General features: G+C 37.8%; 1 protein-coding gene across 3 annotated transcripts in view; it reads left to right on the top strand.

Annotated features, from left to right (window-relative positions):
• The window catches only part of EIPR1 (EARP complex and GARP complex interacting protein 1), a 91,885-nt gene that overhangs the window by 14,101 nt on the left and 51,516 nt on the right, over window positions 1-26,268 (top strand). For all 3 annotated transcript variants that reach the window (XM_086461550.1, XM_086461548.1, XM_086461549.1), the window contains exon 3: window positions 5,015-5,147. In XM_086461550.1, the coding sequence (XP_086317676.1) occupies window positions 5,015-5,147 (133 nt within the window). The remainder of the gene's footprint in view (window positions 1-5,014; window positions 5,148-26,268) is intronic.

Here is a 26,268-nt window from a genome sequence, read left to right as displayed (position 1 = left end):
AGCACCCACCACAGAAGTCCCTAGAATGGATACAGTCACTGACTCTTCTGAAACTGGTCTGTAGTGGACTGCACAAAACAAACTCAGAACCATAGCTCTGGGAGATGCGAGCTGTCAGTTTCCAGTGAGGTTTTGAGATTGTTACTCAATGATAATACTGGATGAGGCTCAAGGAAGCATGATACTCAAAGGAATAAGGGGGATGCAGTATTCTGTTTCTTTATGTTTCAGGTAATACCTGTGAAACCAGTGACAAAAGAAGTGGCAGACAAGCTTAGTTAAAAATAAATACACGCAATTATATTTTTGATTGTGCTGTCTCAGATGTTCTTCATAAACTTGGTTATTATGTAGTTTTCTACTGTGACTTCTGTGTGTTTTTTTTACTTCCTGGTTGGTTCAACTAATTAAATCCTGATACAAAATTTTAGTTGGAGAAAAATTTTCACTTATCAGTTGATATCCAGCAGACCTTCAATAATTTAAATGTTCTGATTTCGCATATATTATGTATTTTAGAAATATTTACACATATTTCAACTCTTGTTGAAAGTATGCTCTTCTTTTTCCAATGAATAACATTAATAATAGAAATGCAGGACAATTCCTAGGGTATTAACAAATGTTTGGGTGTTATTGGCCTTTAGCTGTGCCTCAGGCCATCAGCTCCTCTCAGCTAGTTGCTAATCCCCGAGATATGCCCTAGGCCTCAAGCCATTATTGCTTAATTCAGCACTAGGTTCTCTAGATTTGCTTAAAAACTTTTTTAGTTACCTAACCTAACTCACAAGCTGGCTTGCAGCCTTTAGTGTTTGACCAAGTATTGCACAGTGAGAGGTTTCTTATGCAGAGCCATCATGTGCAGAGTATTTCTTCCCTTCTGGTCATCGACAGGTGTAGTGCAAATGGAAGAGCAGTAGTTGTACAGCTGACATAGTAACTTAAGCTGTGTTGAGGTTTATTGCTGTATGAAGCAATTCAGACATTCGTAGGAGATCTGGTGAAAACATTTTCCTGTTTACACTGGTATTTCAAAACAAAGGAAAATGTTTGTAAGATTTTATATTCTGTCAACATTTGAGGTATTAACAGTGTGTAGTACTCGGCATTTAGTCCTCATAACTTGCTGGAAATCGTTTAAGTAGTCTCTCTTTGCACTGTTTTCTACACAGTGTAGTTTTGGAACTTTTGTCCTCAAGTACTTTCCTTGTTGCTAAACTGTGGCTTTCTGTATTTTCTTAGTTTGATGCATTTACTGTATGCTTTGGAAACAGATAAAGGAAGTATGTGTCTCTTATTCTTTTCTCATCTCTCATTCTCAGAACTATCCAAGTTATTTTCAGTCTTATGTTTTAGAACCTAAAGTGCTTATTTTCATGGTTTACATTAATTCATAGCGTTATATAGGCATGAAGAGGGCATTGGCTGAACTAAAATTATTTTCCAGTCTCTGCTGCCCATGAGTGCCTGATGAAAGAAGATCGATTATGGAGGTTGCTTAATGGAAGAGAGAGAGATATATATTTTCTGTTGAAATCAGTTAGTTTTCAACTCCCTTGCTTAGTAATTTCCTTAGCAATTAGAAATTCCTCCAGATTTTGAGAACTAAATAGTTATTTGTTCTCATTCGAATCCCACTACTTTTTCCTCAATACAGAGACTTGTGTTCAGTGGGAATTTTTCCCAGTGTACTTAGAGAAGATTAGCAACTCATTTGTTTAGTCACTAGTAATAAAACTAGTCACTTCTAAGAGGTGTGTTCCACAAGAGTTATGATTATACATATTATTAACCATTATACTACAGTCATGTTGAAAAAGTTCTCTGTGTGGACATAACTTACACTTATCATTTTCTATATCCTCATCTATGGTGTCCATATGCTGCACTAACTAATCCATGGTAAAGCTCATTTCTACACTCCATCAGGAGACATTAGAAAGATCATGATTCAAGAACTGAAAGATAAAATCCTGCAGAACTGAAGTTTGTTCAGTTCTGTCTGACAGTTATTATAGCTGAATATTTCTCTCTGCAAATATTTGTCTTCATGGCATCACACCAGTACAGTATTTGGTGCTGGTATATTTTCTATGAAAATTCTTTTGTCTGTAGTATTTAGCAAAGTCACTGTTTCATGTGGTAAATACGATTTACATGTTTCAAATCAATATGATTAAGAAAGTCCTTAGCAGAAAAACATTGAGGGAATTTTTGCAGTTCTTAAGCTGATCAGATTGTTCTGGTGTATGGTGCTGTTTGGCATAGCTGTGAAAGATGTTGCTTTTCAGTTCAAAAGGGTATAAATAATAGCCTTGCATAAGAATGAAATTTCATATTTCCGAAAAGTCTCAGTCTGGACCTTTAATCAGTTAACTGTGTGTTCCAGCAGTTTCCAGCTATCCATGATGCCAGCTGAAGCAGAAACATAACTTCAGAGGAGAAATGGGTTATCTGTGCCTGCAAAGGGCTTCAGGTGGGGTAAAGAGCACTCACCCAGTTTATGTGCTGAGTGACCCTCTTAACCTGGCTAGTGTGGGTAGAGAATGTGTGTGACTAGAAATGAAATTTGGATTTGTGGTTCATCTTCAGGGACTTGGGTTGAGCTGCCAAAGGAGTTTCCAGTGACTCCAATAGAAGGTTGCTTTAGCACATTTAGTAGATCTGATTGTGCCTTATATGGGAACAAAAATAACTTGTAATTTTTAAACTGCAACAGATCTTCACATATTTAACACTGTTTCTCTGTTAAGTGCCTAATTCAGTCAATTGAGAGATCCCCTTTTCTCTGTTATGCTAAAGCAAATTACCAGTGTTTTGCTGTGTAAAAATAACTAGGGGTTACTCTCCTTGCCATGAGCCTGTTGAGAATGTTTTCACAGAATGGCAGGGGTTGGAAGGGACCTCTGGAGATCTAGTCCAGCCCACCTGCTAAAGCAGGTTCACCTACAGCAGGTCACACAGGATCACATTCAGGCGGGTTTTGAGTATCTCCAGAGAAGGAGACTCCACAACTCCCTGGGCAGCCTGTTCCAGTGCTCTGTCACCCTCAATGTACAGAAGTTTTGTCCTCACGTTGAGGCAGAACTTCCAGCGCTTGTGTTTCTGCCCATTGCCCCTTGTTCTGCCAGTGGGCACCACTGAAAAGAGCCTGGCCCCATCCTCTTGACACCCACCCTTTAGGTATTTATAAGTGTTGATAAGGTCCCTTCTCACTCATCTCTTCTCCAGGCTAAAGAGCCCCAGGTTTTACGTTAAAGTTGTGAATATGCTGGTATTCTTCATCTTCCAGTTCTGTTTCTGTAGGATAGCTGTTTGATTTACCAACCGTTCCAGTTGTAAGTTTATTCAGAACTTCAAAATGCATCTGATAAGAGCAGTATAGCAGGCTGAATAGATGATGTCTTTCAATTTTTATTTTTAAAAACCATGTTTTAAAAACAATAAAGAAGGAGGGATGAGGTTGAACTGACCTTTAATGGTGAAATGAGCAAGAGCTTTCAGTATAGACAGCTCTTGAACCGGGATACAGGGAATAGATCGGAGAGGGGATGTACAGAAAGCCACAATAAAGTGAAACGATAGATTCTAGGTCTAAATGATGTTACTCTGGTGTGTTTTGAAAGGCAAGAGGGTCACTCCTTTTAAGTTGGGCAGGAAGATGGATATGCAGTTGTTGGGGTAGATGGATAGAGTCCTGATTCCTGGGTAGATTTCTAGGTTCAAGCCAGCAAATGAAGTCTGAAAAGACAACTTGCTAGTCAACTGCAGAGGTGCTTATATACTTTGGGTGACAGAGTGTAAGATCAATACAGGTGATGAGCGTCCAGCATTATATATGAAGGAGAAGTTGTTGATAACAGTGCTTGGACAAGAAATAAAAAAGGTGTCATGTAAACTCAGCCATTAGAAAAAACAACAACAACAAAAAAAGTGTGTGATATTACCAATTTAGACCAAGTTGACACCTATTTAGCAGCTTACATATTTTAAGAAAATTTTCTGTAATGCTGTGTAGCTAAGATTTTTGCAGTGATTCAGTAGTCTTAATTCAGTCATTATTATAGGATGTCTCTTAGTTTTTTCCTTTCATTGTTCACCCAACTTTGCTAATGAATTTTTAATGAGGATACAGTTCTCCAAAAATTGTTAGTCTTCTAGAATTTATTTGTTTGCTGTTGAGCTTAGTGGAATTAGTCCCAGGAGTAAAGTTACTTATGTATATTGTGCCAGGCTAGAATCTTTCTCAATTTCTTCTATTTCTGAGGCATCTATAGAAAAAAAACCTGAATAAAAACAGGGAGGAAATATAAGAGTAGCATAGACCTACTTAAAACAAACCCAAACCCACAACAAACAAAAATCAAAATCACAAAAATCAAACCTAGCTGTATGTCTTCTAAAAGTCTTTTCTATATATTTAAACATTATTTGTTTTCTTCATCTTTCAGTTCAACGTTTTATTTTTCCATATACTATAAAAGGTATTACAGGTTTATATATCGGTACAGATAATGTGATTGCTGAAATGGACTCTGAAAAAGTTTCTTACTGAGTTTACAGAATTTGTTTCAAATGAGTCGTTTCCCTTTCTCCCCTTCTTTCTTTGTAGGATGTTTGAATTCGATGATTGGGATACAGAATTGGTACAGACATTTAGACTAAGGATTGTAATGTTGTTATTTCTGTTTGTTGCCATAAGAAGTGTTGAATTGCAATAAGAGTTGCTTATTTACCATTAGCCATAAAATGAAAAGTCACCTTCAAACTTCAAGTTGCAAAACTGAGAAGAATAAACATGGTATTTCCTCAAAACGGGAAACTTACTTGTGTTTTTCTAGAAAAGTATATCCTGCATGAAATCAATGATATACTAAATTGTTAGTATAACAATTAATTAAGGTAGATATTGGTTATAAAATCCTCATTAAATTGTTCTGTGCAGTCATCGTGTATAATTAAGACCCACAGGAAAGCATTTGAAACCTAATGTTCTCTTTTATTGTATTTGCAGATTCACATCATAGATTTTGATGATGAAAATAACATTATAAACAAAAATGTTCTCCTTCATCAAGTGGGTGAAATTTGGCACATTAGTACCAGTCCTGCAGATAAAGGTGTACTAGCAACCTGCTACAATAAAAGTAAGTCTTTTCTAACCATGTTAAACTTGTTTAAGTGTTTTGATATTTTTGAGCAGGCAAAGATTGAACATCTAGCTATGTGTAAACACTTTAAATTGGAATTTTCAATGTAGGCATTTTTTCCAAAAAAATGATGTACCTTTACCTATACCTCACTTGTCTCTTATCCTTAGGTCATCTTGGTTAGAAATCTACTTTTGCATTCATGTCAAGGAAAGCAGCAAAATAAACATATCACTTGCCTGATTGATGCAAAGCGTGGCAAATAAAGTATATTCCTCTTGCTTTAGGTGCTATTCTTTTTGGTTTATATGTTTGTTTTTGAAAGTGGAAGTAAATGTCTTTCAAAACAGCATCATGCCAGCATAAAGGTCTATTTAAAATTGCAGGTGAAGCTTGTATACAACGTTATTTGTCATATGTTAAATGCAGATATGCCCACAGAGCTCTGTAAATCCTTATGTAAATATCTCATCAGAAGCAGTAGGAATGTCCTTGTGTAACCTAATGCTAAGTGCGCAGCAGTTGAGATTAAGGATCTCTGTGCATTTCCTAGGTGAAGCAGGTGTGAAGACTTCCTGTCACGAGGCTTGAAAAATCCACTTGCATCACTTGGGGAAGGGAGTACTTTTTCTTTCTGACAAGCAGGAAACCTGTGCTGTCAATTGGAATAAATATTATTTCTTGTAAATATTAGTCCGTTCTTTCATGGAAATACAGTCCAAGAATATAAGAATAAGGTAGTGACTTTCAGGCTTCATGCATCTGTGGACAGCTGTAGAGATGTGAATTCCTGCTGCTCAACCTTGTGGCTGTGTTAGAGAGAAGGTTTCAGGATTGTTCAGTTCTCTTGGTTCCTTTGGGTTGAAATAAGTGCTAAAATCTGAATTTCTGATTTCACAAATCTTATATGAATCTTTTAAAGACAATTATAGAAAATAGGTAGAGTAATAAAGAGCTTTTTCTGTTTTCTAAACTGAAAATGATTATGGGCATTTTGACTAAGAGAGAGCACTGAAATGGTCTTGACCTGTGTTTTGATTACTTTTTACTGTCTGACTTAGTGGACATAACTTCCTCACTTTGCCAGTAATCCATGGAGAAAATATGAAAGCAGTAATGGGGTCTGAAATTTTCAAGTTGTGTTATAATTTTCTGGCTAGTTTCAGAGGAGGATCTGAGAAAGATGTCTGTAGTGTCCTTTAAAGAAAACCAAAATGAGTTTCTAAGTTACTTTCTCTAGCTTTTCTGAGTTGATTGCATTTTTTTTTTTTCCCTCAATATTGTGCTGCATGGAATAGTGTGAAATATTTTAAAGGATTTATGTACTTCTCTTTCCCTACGTAACTGAACAGCAAGATGATATGAGATGGCTTATCAAGTCCAGTATTTCATGCATGTAACGTACCATTTAATGTTAAACAGTCTTAATTTATTAAATTTGTATATGTTTTTGATCTCAACTATTGCTCTAGAAAGTATGGTGAAAACAAAACTTAAATATAGGCCTTCTTGAGAAAAGAATATGAAATTATTTATGATCTTTATAACATGTTATAGCAATTACTTATAGCAATATGCATATTAATTGAAAATCCTCTTTGTGCAAGAACTTACTGAGTTTGCTGGAATTGAGTTTCTCTTCAAAAACTAAATTTTGGTGAGATTTCTGATTTCCATTATTGGACCCATTAATTCATATGCATGTTTTCTATTCTAGCTTCTTTGTGTTCTAGATTTAGTTTACCTAGTTTCTGAACATTAAGCTTTGTTGTTTGTACTTCATGCATCTTCATTTAGAATCATCAGCCATAAACTTTCTGCAGAAAACAAGATCTGATGCTTAAGTGATTGTTGATGACTCTAAATAGCAATGTATAGAAGAGAAAGCACGCAGCATGGGGTTCTAATAATAAGGAATACTGAATTTAGCAGACAACTTATTTCGAGTAGTAATGCAACCCAATTAAGCAATCAAAACCTTTAAAACGTTTTTATGTATAGCATTTGTTTTATTATTTTAAAGACTCAACTATTTTCCTCACCGAAGTACTAGGCAAATGAGATGATGCTGTCAGGAACAGTCGTGGGTATTGTGACCATCTCTTGTGTCTGAGCCCAGTACTTCTGGCAAATCTTGACTGTTGTTTAAACTGGGAGATTGAAGAAATGTGATGCGTGTCTAGTTAATAACAGGTTTTTTTCTGAAGTTGCTTTAATAAGTGGTGAAACATGGCATTGAAGAAAAGTGAAATCATGTACATTTTGCATTTCATAGCTTATTGAAGTAAGCTAATGGAGTAGGGTGAAGCACTCATGAAAAAACTCTGAAATTTCCCCCTTTATATTGGGAGGGATATTGAGTCGTCTTTTACTTTCTCACACTTAGCATAACCAAGGTATGAATAAGATCTTATGTTACTTAATGAAAAATAGATATAGTAGTTGTAAACAGAAGAGCACTTTTTTACAGCTGTCCTATTCTTTGTTTTTTGTCAAAGATGATGTGTGCTGTTTTCATATAGGAAGTTTGGGGAGTATGATAATGGTTGAACTGAAAGAGGAATACCATGTACCTGCTTTGAGGAGAGATTTTGAATCTTGATTAACTTTTAAAAAAGTATTTTGCAGCTAGTGACAGAAAAATATTGACTCTTGAATAATTAGTTTGTTCATTTTAGCGTTTCAGTAATCTGGACTTGCTGTTCTTCAGACCGCAGATTAATTCTTTTTCTAGAGCAGCCTTATGCGAGATGAAAGATTTGTATTTGAATAAACTTTCTCCAGGTTTTAGCTACTCTTCCTTTTTTAAATCGTATCATGTTTTTAAAATGCAGTGAAAAAGCTTTCTGCAGTATTCAGTTATTATCATCCCCTGTGATAGTAGAGACATTCAAACTCTTTTTTACTTAATTACTTAACAGTTGATGCTACTGCCTCAAAGTTAAAGATGACACTATAGCAATCTTGCTGTATGTTTTGAAATACAAGGGATCTGATTTTATTTGCTTTTCTTTTCTCTTGTAGAGAGAAAATAAGCAAAACAATGTAATATGCAACACTTTTTGTTAATTTCTGCTGAGTGCTAAGAATTGCATGAAGGAAACCGATACTTGTATTCAGCTGGTTACAGTAGGTTATTTGTGGGGTCAAGAATCAAATGGAAAGTTGTGAGCCCTCTGTGTGTGTTTGAGAAGTATGCTGATGTAATAATGTTTGGAAGTTTTTAGTGTTCTGGTTGAGAGCCTTGAATTGATGTAACTGGGCTCTTGGAGGATCTTTCAGCTTTTGACTTGGATGGGGATGTTCCTATGATTGGGGGTTTTTGTTCATTGTCATCCCATCCCATCCCCTCCCAAAGAAGGCGTTTTAGCTACTTCTAAGCGTAATGGAGTGGGATGTTACAAATCTGAAGCCTTTCGTGTGTGTGTGTGTGTATGTGTATATATGTATGAGGTTTTTTTCACAATGTATATACAGCAACTCTTTCCAAAGTCATAGTTTTGAGGCTTTTTTCCCCCCTGAATCATACAGTTAGGAAACCTCCTTCAAAAAGAGTGATGCTAATGTAGAAACAGTCTGTCCCTGTCACTCTGGGGGATTTACACATATTTTTTTTTTTTCCTGCTTCATGGATAAGTGTGATCTTCTCACTTGTCCTTGATGCATATAGGTGAAAGAGGTATAAGGAGGTAGAACTTCAGATGTAGATTATTATTGTTATTGGCACACCTACTGAAGGGCAAAGTCACGTGCTCGTGAGTCGTAATAGCTAGGCTTCCATGTCAGTGAAAATGAATTTCCTTCTTGTCCAATATATTTTTTTTAAGGGCTGGGGTTTTTTTCCCCATAAATGGCTAAACTTGCAAGTGACCACAGTTCAGTTGTCATTTTGAGATGAGCTTTTATTTTTGAGAAACTCTAGGCAAGATCTGTCAAAAGTGCCCAGTACAGCATTTTTCAAAAATTGAAGGCAGACTCTCCACTCTTATTTTTGGCAGACAGGTCAAATAAGAGTTACTGCCCTGCTACATACAGCCCATCAGAATATTTACTGGCATATTGGTTCTACAATCTCTTCAAATTCTTAGGCTTTCAAGAAGAGTAACTTCCCTGAAAAGAATAAGGTGGGTTAGATAACTTTCTCATTCTCAAGAAGTCACAGAGAAATTTGAATCCTTCCTGAACATACAGTTTGGGATTTATGTGCTCTAAACAAAGAGTAAAGTTAGTTTAAATGCTGCTCTGTATTTGTGTAAGATATTTTACTAGAGTATTGTTATATAAGTAGGTTTTAAAAAGGAAAAAGTACTTCCTTTCTCTCAAGTCAAAACCTAGGAAAAGTCCTTTTCTTGTTAGCATCAGTATTTAATACCTTGATTTCTAATTTTGACATTGCATCATTAGTAAAACCTTGTGTCTTTTCATTATGGATGGTGGTATTGACTAGAATAATACTGGTTCTGATAAAATTGGTACAAATGCATCTTTGGATATTTACCAGAAATTCCATGTTCTAGGCCATTTTATTTTATAAAGACAAAGTTGTGCAACTATCTCTCCATGCCCCCCGCCATGCACATGCATTAAAAAGACCAATTTAGAAAATCACATAATTGCAAAGGGAAAACTTGCTGTACTTCTTACCTGTCTCAATTATAGTGGTTCCCCCCTCTCCCACCAATAATGGATATATCACTTAGGGAATTTTGTATAGAAAGATGATTTTATTATCATCTATATTATATAGATATTATTTAAATTAAATTACTAGTTATGTGTAATCTCGCCTAACTTTGAGCAAAGATCGGAAGTTTACTCTGCTGAAGGCATAGTACTTGCCTATACTACACACTTCTAGCATACTCAGTGGTATTGTATGCTAGAAATGTGTTGACACCATTCCTGTGTAACTTGCATTGCTACTAAGACAAGATGTATCGTTGGTAGATCTAGTAATTGATCAGAGGTGGTGATGTCTTTCTGCTTTTTGTCATTTGCCACCTTTGCCATTAAAAATTGCTTGTCTCCTGTTCAAATGGTAGTCTGGATGTGGCTAAAGCACGATGAAACATTAAATGTTTTTTGATAAAACTTTAAAACCAAATTAGTAACAGGTGATGTTTTGTAAGACTAATTGTGCATCTCTATTTCTTAAAATAAGTATGATTTCCTAGGGTTTTTAAACAAACTTTACAGTGATGGTAAAGGAGATACTAGCATAGCAATCTGTGAACCCTAGTGGCTTTCCTGTGTTTTAGAAGCATAATTGGATCCTTTGGATGCATGGTTTAAAATAAATAAATAATTCCTGACACAGGAGTTGCCTATTTCAGGCGGTCATTACACTGACAAGTAACTTCTTTTCTTTTTGCAAACGTGTTTGGCAGCTATTTGGTATTGTGAGCATTGCAAGAGCTAGGAGTGCTGTATTTTATCCCAGGTTCCTTAACTGAAGGGAGAAAAGTGCATAGCTATGTGAAAGAAGCTAGGTATAAGAGCAAAAATAAGGAATAAAATGTGAATATTTTGGACAGGGAAGAAGGCTTTGTAAAATTAATACTTGAGATAGCTAGATGAACTTATGCATTCTTAGTCAGTGGCATATTGATGCATCATTTTTTCTCCTCTACTGCAGCAAGTCAACTAAATTAAAATAGGGGGTGGGATTTTTTTCTTGGACAGGATAAGATTGCTACTGACAGCTTTAAAGCAGGTAGAAATTAAGGGGGAAAATGAGTTTGATAGTCTTCTAGCTGTAGAAGTTAAATTAGATTGTTAAAGTTTGATGTGATACAGATTAGGTTTAAAAAAAAAAAAAAACAACCTAAAAGCATGGATTGTTGAGAAGTGGGCACAATGTACAGAGGTTTTTAGGTGATGATAATAGAAGTGACAATAGGCTAGAGTGCTACAGTTGCATTTTAATTGATTAATGCTTAATCTCTGAAATCTTACATATGCTTATTTGTCTCTGGTATTTATTAATATCTTAAAACTTTGTTCAACAAAGCAGAAATCGAATCATTTGCTTCACAGCGGCCTAGAACTAAAATGGAGGATGCTGTATTTAATGGAAAATCCATATCAGAACAATTCTAGGAACTTTATACCTTGCTGCCTTTTTGCTATTCTGACTAGCTGTAGTCGGTTGACTATTCCTTTTTTACTTTCTTTAAATGAAAATTTGACAGGAGTGACACTTTAAAAAAGAAAGGTGACAAAGTAATTAAGAAGATTATGACATCTTAGCAGAAATGCACTTTTAAATATCAGAAAAGAGAAATGATGGGGTGGGTTGAGGGTCAAGAATGTACTCTCCAAATGATATAAACTGATGAGAATAATGGTACACTAAATATAATTAGATGTTTAAAAATGAAGATAAATTAGTCTTCAAATGTGCAAGAAGTTGGTAGCCATCCAAGAGCTCTACTCACCTGTTAAGGGGAAAATAATTTCACATGTGTATTACTACTTAAAGTTTGAAAGAAGCCTTGCTTCACTGTTCAAAAAAGCGTCAGAGCCTATGCTAGGATGAATTTTTTGTTGTGATGATGTGAAATGCCAAAACCCTGTAGATCACACTAGGGCGGAGTCACATGGGAACCAGAACAATGAAAACCTGACAAAACCCTGGACCCTGTTGGAATACGATCCATGTGTAGTCTCGGTATTGCTGAAGTTTCAGGCTACAGGAAAGTAAGTAGGAAAACCATTTGACTGGACTTTTAATAGTGTTCTGAGGCAGGGAGAAATACGAGCAGACAACACACTAGAGTGTGTCTAATATTTTTTCATGTAAAGTAGGTGATGGAAGCCTCAGCTCTAGGGTTGGCTGAAAAAAGTGGGATCCCTGGGTTAAGAGTAAGTTGGGGAATACTAGGAAATATGTTGATTTCTAAATGATGCCGCCTTTGCCAGTCCTGTATGGACCTACACTGGCATAGGGTGTTTTAAAAATTTACCAGATAGGTGGATGTGCAGCAGTAAGTACAGGTTGTATGTGTTTTTCATGAGTGTGTATGTGTCTTGCATATGCTTTGTGCCATATAGAACTTCAGTTTAATCTCCTCTCTTGTTTATACGTCCCTCCCCTTCTCTCACCTCCCATTTTAGGATGCTGTTGAAATGGAGGTGGACTGTTTCGTAGGGGTTTAGGAAGTAAATTTCAGCTAAAGGAGGAGGGAATGCAGAGGGGATTTTTCTGTAGGCCATTTGAAGAGTTTTGCATCTGTGCCAATTTGTCAGCAATGGATGGCTTCTTCCTGAATGACTTGAGTCTGGTCTCTGCACAGCAGAATATTTAGTAAAGAGGGTGAATGCTCACAATGATGTATTTGGGGGAAAGTATCATTCTAAAATAATTTTTAATAAATATAAAAGGAACTCCTAATCCAGTAGTTTCTACTTTGTTCTTTGCAGAACCTGAATATAGCTTTCATTATATTCTATAAGCTAGAAAAAAACCTGAGATTTATGCATTGCTCTGAGATACTGAATCTATTTAGAATGTCAGCAGGAAACTAGTGGTTTGTTCCAATTTTGATACAATATAATGGCTAGCTATGTGAGAAGTTACTGCATTCTGGCAGATGTTCTACAGATGCTTAGAAAAGATGGTAAAATTGTTTGAGAAGTCAACAGGTAAGGCAAATAGGTGGGTTTACATGAAGTGATGTGGAGATACAGGGGATGAAATAGAGAAGTGATCCAGACTAAACATTCTGCATTGGTGCAAAATACAGTTTGCGTGCTCAACCTCTAATGGGATCTAGCTATCTCCATTACTGTAAAGGTGAGTTTTCAGAAAGTGATTATAAGCAGCTTCTTCGGTGTATCTCCTGTGTACAGGTGAAGGATGTGCTTGGAGGAGGGGGGGAGCGAAATTAAGTGGCTATCTCAAAAGCATAGTCATAGAGAACGCCAATGTACTGTTAACTGTCACAGATCTGATAGGGGAAATACTTGCTGAAAGACAAAGTGAAGAAATGAAGGAAATGGTATAATTGCAGAAATACAGAGATCCTGAAGTAAGGAAGTCTCAAAACCAAATAAGGGGTATGTCACTTAAGGAACAAGCATATGGCTGCAACCACTTGTGAGAAAGCAAGAAGGTGCCAGGTGATCTGCAGCCTTCGGGCAATCGGTTCTGTGGAAGGCTGTAGAAATGTTAGTGGTAAAGAGATGGCCCTTAGGTGTTAGCATTTTGTAGGTGTTTTCTGTACCATTTAGTGTCTGTCAGTAGAAAAAATTTATTGTGACTAAATGTCTGCCTGTTCTGTTTTTTTGATTAGTGGTTTCTATTTTGCATTTTGTTTCTTCTTTATCTGTGGCAACTCCCCCTACTTTCCTGAGACCTTACACTCTTCTTCCTTTCCATGCCATTTACTGAAATGATTAGTGAAATAATTTGTTGATTCTTCAATTGTTGAGTCCAGCTTTTAGTTTTGATGCTGCTATAAGATGAACAGTGGTCTGGAGACTTGAACTTCTCCTTTTTCTGTTTCAAAACTTTGCTGGCAAGCTGAACAAAATGTTTATGCTGATTGTTTATGAAATTGTGAATTGGGTTGCAAGGGTGCTTTCAGAGCCACAAGAGTACCTTTATGTGATTAAAAACTTGAAAATTAGAGTGTAACATAATGGGCCACAAAAAATAACAGCATCGTAGTCTGATGTTTGGGTTGACTTACTGCAATGATGTCGAGCAGGTGTGGAAAGTGTGTGTGTGTGAGCTATATCCACACTGAAGATTTAAGAACAAACCATCCCTTATGTGCTAGCTTGTGAGGGATAAAACGTGCTGACTGTAAAAATCTTAACATTGAATAATTAGGCTTTGGTATCAGACAGTTGGCTGCTCTTGTTTTTTTTTTTTTTTTGCATCAGTATTGCTATAATGATAATTTTTGCTCGAAATTGTAACTGAGTAGAATAGTCTCAGGATATTAGACTAATATTTTAAGGTTATATATGTATTCCAGTAACTTGAACAGGGCCAGGGCATTATCCTGGGGACTGACTTGCAGTAGTGCCTGCTGTTAAACTGTTACAAAGCTCCCTAAGCAGTTTTGGTGTGGGCCACCTGGCACTTTGAGGCAATGATCCCCAGGGATAGTCCAAGAATATCATGAGTAGTTGGAGCTTAGCCTCCTCCTCTCAGTTTACCCTGTAAAAAAGAAAATTGCACTTAACTGTGCTAGCTGGCCTCAGGGCTGTAGAACTGTAACTGACTTATTTAAAATGAGTTGCCCAAAAATAAAATATGTGTCGTGGTTCTCCACTGCAGATTGTTATAAAAAACACAGATTGTTTGTTCTGGAGGATGTATTGCAGGGAAACAGTACTTCAGAAGTCAGACAAAAGACATGATGAAGATATATATGAAATAAATTAAGGTATGAAGATAGGGTCAAGAATTTCTGTTCTGCTGATATCAATGGTATGATGGCTCTGTTGTGCAGCTTATTCCACAATATTGAGAGAAATAATTTTAGAGATAATTTGGTCCTTCTAGAGAAGAGGATATTTTGGTACAGTTATCCTTTTTGTATAGCGTTTATACAGTATTTAGTGCTATGGGATGGTCATGTTGTGATTAGGATTGCTAGGTGTTGTGCAGGTATGTCGTAAAGAATGCTGATGAATTAAAGAGAAAGCTTCACACTTCTCAATTTGAAGTAATTGTTGAATTACTGGGTATTAGGTGCACACATTCATTGAGGCAAAATATGTGTCTAATGATGGTAACTGTCTAATCCTAGCTCTTACTTCTGAAGAGGGTACTTTTTTTTTTTTTTTTTTTTTTTTTTTTCCTAGCTGCTTTCAGTTACTAAATTCTGAATTGGATTGGGGACCAGAGCTGTTTACCAGCATGGTAATTTCTGAGTTTGTAGAATGTTCGAGGTAATCTGGGGTTTGACAGATGTTCATGCCTTGACTAATTAAAAGGGAATAATCCAAACTCTTAAATAACGTCAATAATTTATATAGAATATGCTGAAGAATTGTTTTAGGACTTCCTTGTGATTTTCACGTGTACTTTTCATCGTTGAATGATCTTCAACAGAACTTTGAGAGAAATTGTTTGGTGTGTGGTTTGTTTTTTGGTGGGTTTTTTTAATTTTTTTTTAAAAGCAGCTGACATCTCTTGTTCTTAGTAACATTGAGACCATAGGCAGTCCTGAGCAAAGATGCTGGTGTCACATGCTGTCTGGGACTTCTGTCATCCTTGAAACGTGTGAATTCAGTCTCATAGAGTAGAATTAAAAAATGACAGCTATTTTGAAGGAAGGCAGTTTTTCATAGAATGCTTTATCCTATGCTGCTTGGAGGAGAGTGCTCATTGGTTGTTTGTCTTAGGGTTTTCTTCTTAAAAATTCCTTTTGGGAACAGAGGGTGGAAGACGTTATATACAACTACACATGGAAATGCAAGGCTGAGAAGGAAGATGTTAATGTGTGTTCTCGATAGTGTGTTTTGTTTTGGTGGTTTTTTTGAGCTGACAGTCATAAATCTTAAAACATTAGGAAGAATACTTGTCACCTTATTCTTTGGGTGTCTTGTGTAGTAGTTCATGAAGAAAATATTTAAACAATGTATAAAGAAAAGTATTAGCAGGAAAATCAATCCTAGAATGTTTAAATGCCCATTGATATCTGATTACTCTTAACTGCTGCCAGAAAGGCGCAATCAGGTGAAGGCAAAATGGACATTAAGCACACAAGTTAAACTATTTACCTGAAACTGCACTTATTGCTGTACTAAGATAACTGTCTGGTGGCAATCTGCAGACATATCTTACCAAGCATTCAATTTACAACTTTTATTCCTAGCTTTTCCCACCTTGCATTTGTAGTATTCTACATGTTAGAATTCACTGATAAAATGTAATACCTTTGAAACATTTTTATTTCGGAGTTTGCATAAGTTTATTCCCATGGAGCTGTAGAAATATATTAAAAACTTTATTTGTTAAACTTTTATTACCAATTTTAGCAGTTTAAACAACCAAAAAGCATTAGTGATTTTAAAATTCAGTTTTCTGACTTGTGAAGTATAATTGCTTGCAACCAAGAAAATGTCTCTCAGGGAAGGCATAAATTCTGATGCTCTAAGGCCTGGGGTTTTGATAAATTCAACACTGCGAAATAAGAGTTCCTTCAAGCTTGTTGCGTCTTTGTTATATCCCAGCTTCACAGATGTGAAGCAAATCACTTCAGCTATTTTGAAATTTTCAAGAAATACGACGTAGGCAAGTCATACGATCATTTTTTTAATTCATTTGTACTTTGAGTGGAATACTTGTATGCTTATGGAAATGAAAACATTGCATACTATTGCAGATTCTTAGGCAGACTTGTTATGTTAAGGAGCGTCTGTTGTACTGACTGCATCAGTGTATGCCATTGTATCTGTTCTGATTTGTATTTTTTGCTAATGAAACTAGAGATTTCTTTCAAAGGAGGAAAATGTGATTGCAGTCTATCAATTGTAGTGCTGTTTAAAAATCTAAAACCGCTGTCAGTGAAGGTCTCGTATATTTAGAAATGCAAAAAAAATGGAAATCAGTTGTGAAAGGAAAGAGAAGGTGGTTGTTTTTTCTTCTATTCCCTTGATAAAAGCAAGCAAACCAAATCCTGATCTTCTTGTCCTGATGACCAGTGATACTGGCTTCCCAGGATGTGTGTGGTGATGAAGGGCTATTGATCAGTCTATTTTCAGACTTCCATTTTATTGAGCAGCTACTTAGCTTCAGTGGCTAAGGAAACTTGGGGGAATTTTTAAATAAAGTACCCTTTTCCATAAAAATTGGCAGTTCACAGTGCACAGTCTATATTCTCCATCTCTTACTCCTGTATAATAATGAGATTATTTCACCTGAATATTAGTTTATCTGAAGGTACTAATAAGGTTACTTGAACTGTTGGAAAAAGTAAGAATGTCTTTAGTGCTTCAGATAAATCTATGTGTGTTTCATTCCCTGTCTGTGCCTGCCTCTTGTTTTGAAAGGTGGCTTGCTTAAGAATTGGTTATGGCAAAGCCTAGTACAATTTCCTGTCCATGTCTACTGTGGGAGTTGAGGGGCACAGAGGAAGAGCTGCTGAGATATCGCTGCTATTTATCTTCAAAATAGATCAGGAGGAAAGGGAACCTAGATAGACTAATTATCAGGGTAACCTTTGCCTGTACGGAATTAAGAATTTTCTTGCTCAGAACTATCAGTTTTTGTGGAAAACCTATAGATGGGGGGGGGGGGGGAAGGAATGACAACTATCTCTTGTTTGTTAGTATGAACTGATTTTGGTATGGAGTGGATGGGTGAGATACCACAAAGCATTTTACCTTCATGCTGCTCTTTCTGTGAGAGTTAACCTTGTGTATATAAGAACTACCTTTTAGCTTTTGCTTCCAAATGGAATAGTGCAAACTGTTGATCAGATCAATGATTGCTTCATCTGTACCAGTATTGTTACTCCTGCAGCAGCAACAGGAGATCCTGTGTAGAACAGTGTAAACAGGTTTATAGTCAGGTCTAATCCCTTTTTGAACCAGTTGAGACTGCCTTCTGGCACAAACTTTTGTAACCTCAATTTTCAGTCTGCTACTCACTGGCCAAACTCCCTACCCTTTCTTTTTAAACTCACCTTGTACTATTTCAGTGAGTGCCACTCAGTTATAAGACTGCAAGATTCTGCCTGTTAATAGCAATTCTTTCACTTGCATTTCTGTTTCTGTGAACTTAAGTCATGTTCTTCCCAAGGTGTTTTCCTTCCAAATGAAATAGTTCTAACCTGTTGAATATTTAAAGACAGTTGTTCTATCATCTTCGCTTGTGTTGTCCTTCTCCAAATCTGCTGTGCCCTTCTTTAGACGCAAACACTAGAATTGCACTATCCATTTGAGATCTGAGCGTATCAAGATTTTTATGGGGCTGTGAAACAATCCTTTTTATTTTTTTCTTGGTGCCCTTTGTAAGGATACCCAATGCTTTGCAGCTTCCGTAGCTACTGCCGCACATTAAATTGAGGGAACCGTTGGTCTTGACACAAAGAGCTTTCTTCTGAGTTGTAACTATCAGTTCTGAGTGCAGCATCATGTCAGGATGGCTTAAATTATTTTTTTCTCCTTGTTTTTTTTTTGTTTGTTTTGTTTTGTGGGGTTTTTTGTTTTTTGTTTTTTTTTTTTAACCTTTTGTATACAGAGAAGTTCATCTGTTGCTTTTTTGACCACCAAGTTTTCTAGCGTTCTTCAGTTGTTCTCGCCTTTGGCATAGCATGGAATTACCTGAAAGCATCAACTCCTGTAAGACTAGGACTTGACTCGGTGACATTAATAATGCTATTTGGGGAGCTCATGGTGGAGTGCCTCTTCTGGTTTTAACTGTAGCCTTTCAGAGAAATACTTGTTTTTAAATCCATGGGGTAAGACTTAGATGAATTCATCTCACTAGGAAGAGGAAAAATAAAATTTAAAAGCAAAATCGCTGTCAAAGGTAACAATATTGAGATTTTTTTTTTAAGTCAGGTTGTTACCACTGCAACAAAACTAGATTCTATCTGTAAAGTGAGTGGCTAATGAAAGCAGCACTCTTAAAGTTGGTTAAAGTCCTTTCCCAGACCATTTTGAAATTAAAAACTTGAAAAAAGATTTTCTATATTGCTGTTGTCCTTTGTGTTTGTGCTTGCCCCTACTTCTCTTAAGAATTAATTTTCTTATTGAAATACATTGAAATATATGTGGAAAGCGCTTTACTTTCCCAGTGCAAATGTGATTTTCAACTTACAAAAATAGGTTCTGTGCTTCCATTACATGTAGGGACATAGAAAGCCGCCAGAGGGCAAAATAACGTGCGAGTGGAGAAAGAAGGCTGTTACCTGCGGCTTTCAAATTCAGGCAGGCACGTGTGCGAACACACGTCTTGGTTTTCTGTTTTCTTTTTCCAAACAAGATAGGTGCCACTGTGCAGCAGCTGTGAAGACTCAATATAGATAGCTTGGGTTTGTAGATCCAGAACATAGCGACATAGGAACACAAAACGCTGTTTAATTTTGATGAAAAGGAAAATAAAGTTTGCATTTAAAATCCATTAATTTAAATCTGCTATGAGTTGTGGCTATCTGGTGCATGGCACTTAATACACGAGTTTACTGTGTGATTAAAAAAAACTTCCTGCAGAGAAAACTCATCAGTGAGGGTATTGGAAGTAACGCTGCTGGTGATGCTTTCAACTGCTTAGTGTTGAAGACAGCGGGTGATGCTGATTTCACTGGCTTCACTTTCCTTCGTTGTAGTGAAACCACTCCATGTAGGAAAATCATTCATGGTGCCATATTATATGCTATACCCATTAAAATGGGGAGGGAAGTTGAAGGCATCTCTAAATATTCCTCAGCGCTCTTCTCAGCGGTAGTGGCGGGATGTACAGAAGAACATTTTTTCCCATAGTTTGAGAGAAGAAATAAGTGTGCTTGGTGTTTTCCTCATGTTTTTGTAGCTTGTACCTGTTTATTTTCTAGGAATTCTAGCTGTTTTATGTAATTTGTAGTGTTCCTTTACAAGTACAATTGTTCCATGTTAATTACTGCTCAAGTTTGAAGGCCTCTGTGCATAGATGTGTATTGAGTTCAGGCCAAATGACAGATAACAGCTGTATTGTCTTAGTCTGCTATGATCTTAGTCATACATGAGACTTGTGTAGGAGCCAAGCTCAGTAGTGTCTCAGCCAGTGTGTAAGAGCAGGTACATAGGGAAAAGTCTAAGAACTGGGGGAATGTATATGATATAATTAACTTGAAGCACAGATGCTTGTTATCCTTGATTTAGGATTTTGTTTTTATTTGACAACTGTTATGAGGATAATTGTAATGTTTGTTCTGTGAAGCAAGATAGAACTAATGTCAAAAAGAAGATGGAGGAGAGAAAATAACTGAAATTGGAGTATTACAGGATGGTCGTTATATTGAAAAAGAGTGCTTCTAAACTACAGTAGGTGGATAAAATGCTTCTGAATTAGAACTGCCACTGGGAGAGAATCTGTTGAATTATCAGGCTGCTCTGTCCTTCAACATTAGAAAGTTTCGTTCTCCTCCCCTCCTCTTTTTTTGAGCTTAGAACAAGAAAAATGTTTTTCCTTCTGCAATTTCAAATACCTTTTTAACTCAAAATTTTCAAATATTAAACTGAACTATTATAGTAAACTGAAGGAAAAGGTACTCTCTCTATATCTCCAGTCAATGCTATTGTTGCAGTAAGTAACATTTCACAGATACACCTATGGTCTTATAGTATGTGTTCAGGCATTCTTGTCCAACTAGCTTTTTCAATAAGTGAAACTTAGAAGCTTGCTTTTCTCTGGTTTGTATTAAACTTCAGAGTTATTCCTGAATCATGTAAGTGAAACCAATTATACTGTGCAAGCTTCTTCCAGTAAACATTAAGACATTTTGCAATTTCGCCTTATTTTGAATTCCATTTTCTGTGGCTGCCTTTCTACCATGGAAAGATAGCCCGCTTTAGTGTCCCCATATCCCGTCTTTCTTGGAAAGCTGGAGAGTCTAAAGGAGAGTCACTTTCTGGATAGACTCTTAAAAGAATGCGAAAGACTTTTTTTCTTCTCCTCCCCCTGCCCCCCATCTTCTCCTGCTGACTTATATCAACACCACAGTTCAAGTCCTAGCCATATTTTAAATATTTAGCTAATTGATGATTTTTTGATAAAGTAGCAAATCTGGAGTTTGATCTAGTAATCTGATAACACCAATTCTGTAGTTTATTCTGTTCTCTATAGTGATTATGTGAAAAGGTGTTAATGTTTTGAAGACTATTGTAATTCGAGGGGGTTTTCCTAATTTTTAGGTGATAGTTTGGAACCTTAATTCTCTTAACTTGTGTGAGGGTTTTTTAAAATGATACTGTGATTATATTGACTCCATGTGTTGTCAAACAAGCATCAGCATTTCTGACCATTAGACACAAAGCTTAAAAACCATTGCAGACATTTTTGCTACTGTAGCTACTGGAGTGACAGATGGCTAAAGGAAGTGTGAAAATTTGAGGTTAATGTTTATGTGCCTTTTCTGGCATTGTGAAGACTGTTTTGCAGCTCACCATAGTTTTATTATGTCCATTGCAGGTGCATGTGCCATCTACTAGACTAACAGCACTTCTCCACTGTTTAAGAATCGTAGGACAATTAAGATTGTAAGGAATGTTGGAGGGTTTTAAGGGATGTTGAACTAGAGTTCAACCTCCTACCTGAAGCAGAATCAGCAGTGATCTCAGACTAGGTTTTTCAGGGCCTTATGTGTTTTGAGGTTTTTTTGTTGTGCTTAAGTGGAATTTTCCTTTATTTCAGTTTGCCTCTTACCCTGTCACTGGGTGCTACTGAGAGAGTTTGACTCTGTCTTCTTTAGTGCCTAACATCATTATTTATTCACCTTAGCAAGACTCACTCTGTGCCTGCTTTATTTAAGTCTCCAATACCGTCATCATCTCTGTGGCCCTTACCTGCACTTGCTCCAGTATGTCCATGGTTCTTTTGTACTGGGGAGCCCAGAACTGGATGCAATACTCCATATGTGGTCTGTCCAGGACTGAGTAGAGGGGAAGGATCACATCCCTTGACCTGCTGGTGATGATCTGTCTAATGGAGCCCAGGAAGCTGTTGGCTTGCTTTGCCATGAGCGCGTGGCTGGCTCATGTTCAAATTGTTGCCACCAGGACCTGCATCAGGAATATTGTGTCCATTTCTGGGCCCCCCCAGTTCAAGACAGCGACAGGGAACTGCTTGAAAGAGTCCAGTGCAGAGCCACAAAGATGATTAAGGGGGTGGAACATCTCCCTTCTGATGAAGAGCTGAGGGAGCTGGGTCTCTTTAGCTTGGAGAAGAGGAGACTGAGGGGTGACCTCATCAATGTTTATAAATACGTAAAGGGCAAGTGTCAGGAGGATGGAGCCGGGCTCTTCTCGGTGATGGCCAATGACAGGACAAAGGGCAACGGGTGCAAGCTGGAGCATGGGAGGTTCCACATTAACATAAGGAAAAACTTTTTCACTGTGGGGGTGACAGAGCACTGGAACAGGCTGCCCAGAGAGGTTGTGGAGTCTCCTTCTCTGGAGACATTCAAAACCCGCCTGGACACGTTCCTGTGTGACCTACTGTAGGTGGTCCTGCTCTGGCAGGGGGGTTGGACTAGATGATCTCTCGAGGTCCCTTCTAGCCCCTAATGTTCTGTGATTCTGTGACCCCTAGGGCCTTCTCTGCTGAGCTGTTCTCCAGCTGGACAGCCCCCAGTCTGTACTGGAGCATGATGTTATTCCTCTCCAGATGGAAGGCCTTGTGTTTAACTTTGTTGAACTTCATGAGGTTTCTGTTGGTCTATTTCTCTGGCTGTTGCAGTCCCTCTGAGGTTTCTTGAGATTATTGATGAAGACTCCAAACAGTATTGGCCCCACTGTCAGCCCCTGTGATACACCAGTAGTGACTGGCCTCCAGATGGATTTCATGCTACTGATCACAACCTTTTGAGAATGGCAGTTCAGCCACTTTTCAGCCCACAGCATTGTCCACCTGTACTTTATCAGCTTGTCTCTGAGGATGTTACAGGAGACCGTACCAAAGGCTTGTTAAAGTAAAGGTAAACAACATCAACTACTCTCCTTGTGTTTACCGAGCCTGTATTTTCAATTTAATTTTCATTGCAGAATGCAATCATAGTCGTCAGGCATGATATCCCCTTCATAAATCTGTACTGAGTACGCCCAGTCACCTTATGTTTGGGAATGTTTTCCCGGTTCACTTAATCTATCACCTTCCTAGGGACTGAGGGGAAGCTTATTAGTGTGTAAATCCTCCTTCTTGCCCATCTTAAAGATAGGAATAACGTTTGCTTTATTAAAGTCTTCAGGAACCTGTCTCCATCACCATGACCTTTCTTAGATAATTGAAAGTGGCCTCATAATTACATTGGCCAGTTTCCTCAGCTCTTGTCAATGCATGCACTCAGGTCCCATTTGTTTAAATATTCCCTAACTTGACCCTCCTCCATGGAGGGTGAGTCTTTGTTGCTCCAGACTTTCCCACTGGTCTTGGAGGCCTGGGATCCATGAATACTGAGAGTAGTAAAAACCGGGTGAAAAAAACATTCAGTATTTAGGACTTTTCTGTATTCTTTCTCATCAGGTTCCCTGCCCCATTCATCAGTGGGCCCACACTTTCTCAAGTCTTCCCTTTGCTGCTGTAGAAGCCATTCTTGTTGACTTTTGTCTCTTGCCAGATTCAACTCCAGGTGAGCTTTGGCTTCCTCACCACATTCTTGTGTGCTGAGATACTGTTTCTATATTTCTCCCAAGCAGCCTGTCCCTTCTTCCATCTCTTGTATACTTTCTTTTCGTGTTTAGTTTAGTCAGGAATTCTTTGTTCACTTATGCAAGCCTCCTGTTGCTTCTGTTTCACTTCCTACTCATTTGGATGGACCATTCTTGAGCTTGGAGGAGGCAAAATCAATGTGCTGTTATGGATCCCTTTTCTCTCCAGGACTGTCTTCAATGGGATTCTTCGATGCTGATCCTTGACCAGGCCAAAGTCTGCTCTCCTGAGGCCGAGGGTGGTGTGTGATTCTGCTGTCTGCCTTGTTGCTTCATGTCAGGGAAAAAGATGAACTCCTCCATCTCATGATCTTTGTTGACCAGGCTTCCATCAGCCTTCACATCTCTGACCAGTTCTTTGATACTTGCAACTGTGTGGTCTAGCAGAACACCTCCCCGTTGGCTCATGGATAGCTGGTGTTTGTTATCATCAATGAACTGCAGATACCTCCTGTGTCCTGCTGCATTTCCTTTCCAGTAGACACTGAGTTGGTTGAAGTACCACACGAGGACTAGGACCTATGAATATGAAGGTCCTTCTTGTCTGAAGCTTGTGTTACCCTTTGCTTCATCCTTCCTGTAGCAGACACCAGCTGCAATGTTGCCTCATTGTTCTACCTTCTAATCCTAAACCATAAGCTCTCAGCTGGCCCTCATCCCTACACAGAGCTTCATGCACTCTAGTTGCTGTTGTTTATAGAGAGTAGTTCTCCCTTCTCACCTTCCTGATCTGTCCCCCCTAAAGAGGGATCCCAGTGAGATTGTACACCACAATAAGATTCTGCATTTGGAATAAACATAATGTGTATCTGGCCAGTACTAACAAAGAAATTTTATCCCGTCTCTGAGGTGGAGATTTGGTTGTGGCATGGCTTAATTCGGAGGAGCTAGATGTCTTTCTTCACTTGAGTTCAATAAAAAAAACTTATGGTGGGGTTTCTCTCCTGTGAGTACTTCTGAGCTGTGAACAAATGAGAACTTCATAGTTGTTAGCAGCCAACTAACAACACTCATTGTTTGAATGTCCCAAGTTGAGGAAATTGCTGGCTAGCATAGGACAATATTTATTCTCTTTCTTTCCCTGGACTTTCTGAATGTGTTAGCTGTTGGTATCTTGAGACGTCAGCTAAGTGGGATTCAACTGAAAAAATCCAAACACGTGAGTAACTTATTTCTCTTGTATTAGTAAAACTTGCTTTGTTATTGTAGCATTTGTAACTGACTTCATGAATAGAAAATCAAATAATGCTGTATCTAGCTGCTAATTGTTTGTAATTGTTTTCTTCCATTAATTACTTGTGCTTGATATGTGAGCACATCTGAAAGTTAGCTACCCAAATTGGCCAGATAATGTAAAGATATAAGCCGATTGTGACTCTTAAGCTCTGAATCGTAAGTTATTACTGGAAGAAAGTTTGCGTGTGCCAATAGTGGCCCCACATCTGGGCTTTTATTGAGGGAAAGTATGGAGTGGAGTCTGTGAAATGCTGGTGTCTTTTCAAATTAAGCTAGTGGTTAGAACTTGGTCCAGAAAGCTTAAGGCAGCCACAAACTGATCATATTGGATATAGTGATATTTGTCCTGTTTGAAGTAGATTCCTGTGAATTGTCAAGGTATTATATTTGTCTTTGGAACTTTGGCATCCCCCCATTGACTTGTTAAGCAATATAGTGTTTTAATACCTCATGAAACATCAAGTGGGAACCTTAGTGTGTTGCTGTCATCTAGCCCTACTTTACTGACAGCTGCTGTGGCTGGTTTGGTGATGAAAGTGAGTGCCTCCATGAGACTCCTGCTTTCTTTTCACCCTTTTTTGTGTGTGTGAAAGTATCAACATTGGTAATGGTGTTCAGCTTCACTAGCCTTAGTGATGATGGAAGCCAATGTGTAAATATGGTTCATTAATTTTATTGGTGTATTGTGCAGCTCTCCTCAGCACAGGGTTAAATGTCACAGTGCTTTATATATGGCCAGCCGATACCGTGCTTCTTGTATGGCTCCCACTGTTGCAGTTAGGGTGTGCTAGTGAAACCATAGCAGGGAGCTTATCGCAAATAAACAAAATCATGTCGTTAGTGTCAGTTTCTCCATTCTTTTCTACTGTGTTAAAATATCTAGAGAGATGTATCTGAGGTAAGCTGTAAGTCATTGTTGTGACTTACGAGATCTGGTCATGTGAAGTGTCAGAAAGCAAGCATGCCTATTTGTGCTGCTGAGCAACTTTCACAGTGTTGCAGCCAAATTCTGCCTGAAGAGCAAAGTTCAGCTGATTAATACAGTGATGGCTGCAGTTCTTCACTTGGTCTGTCCCCGTACGGCAGAGTTCCAGAAATGCAGTCAGTAAATTTTGAGCTCCCTCAAATAGATGTATATCTGCAGAGCATATCCCCCCAAAAAGGTGTGTGCTGGAACATTGTCTCAAGTCACCTCTGGATAGCATAGGAAACATCAAACTATAAAAAAGTGTAACTTGTGCCTTCTCCATTTTTTTTTTTTTTTCTTTTTCAGCCTGCTGGCAGCCTGCTTTCTGCAGGTCCTGTCTCCTGTTTCCATACAACATGATGGGTTTACCTGTCTCTCCATGCCATACCCCACACCTTTGCACACTCTTAGAAAATTCTCTCTGCGTTACTGTTCAGCATGCGACGTTTTTAAAACCTCCTTAGACGTCTGTATATACAGTGCAAACATGGGAGCCTGTTGTCTAGAGACCTAAGCTGTATCCGTGTTGTATTGGTGTGCAGTAAA

This window comes from Leptosomus discolor, chromosome 2 (genome assembly GCF_034619465.1).
Source record: "Leptosomus discolor isolate bLepDis1 chromosome 2, bLepDis1.hap2, whole genome shotgun sequence".
NCBI lineage: Eukaryota > Metazoa > Chordata > Aves > Leptosomiformes > Leptosomidae > Leptosomus > Leptosomus discolor.
This window is presented reverse-complemented; position numbering and strand designations above follow the sequence as displayed.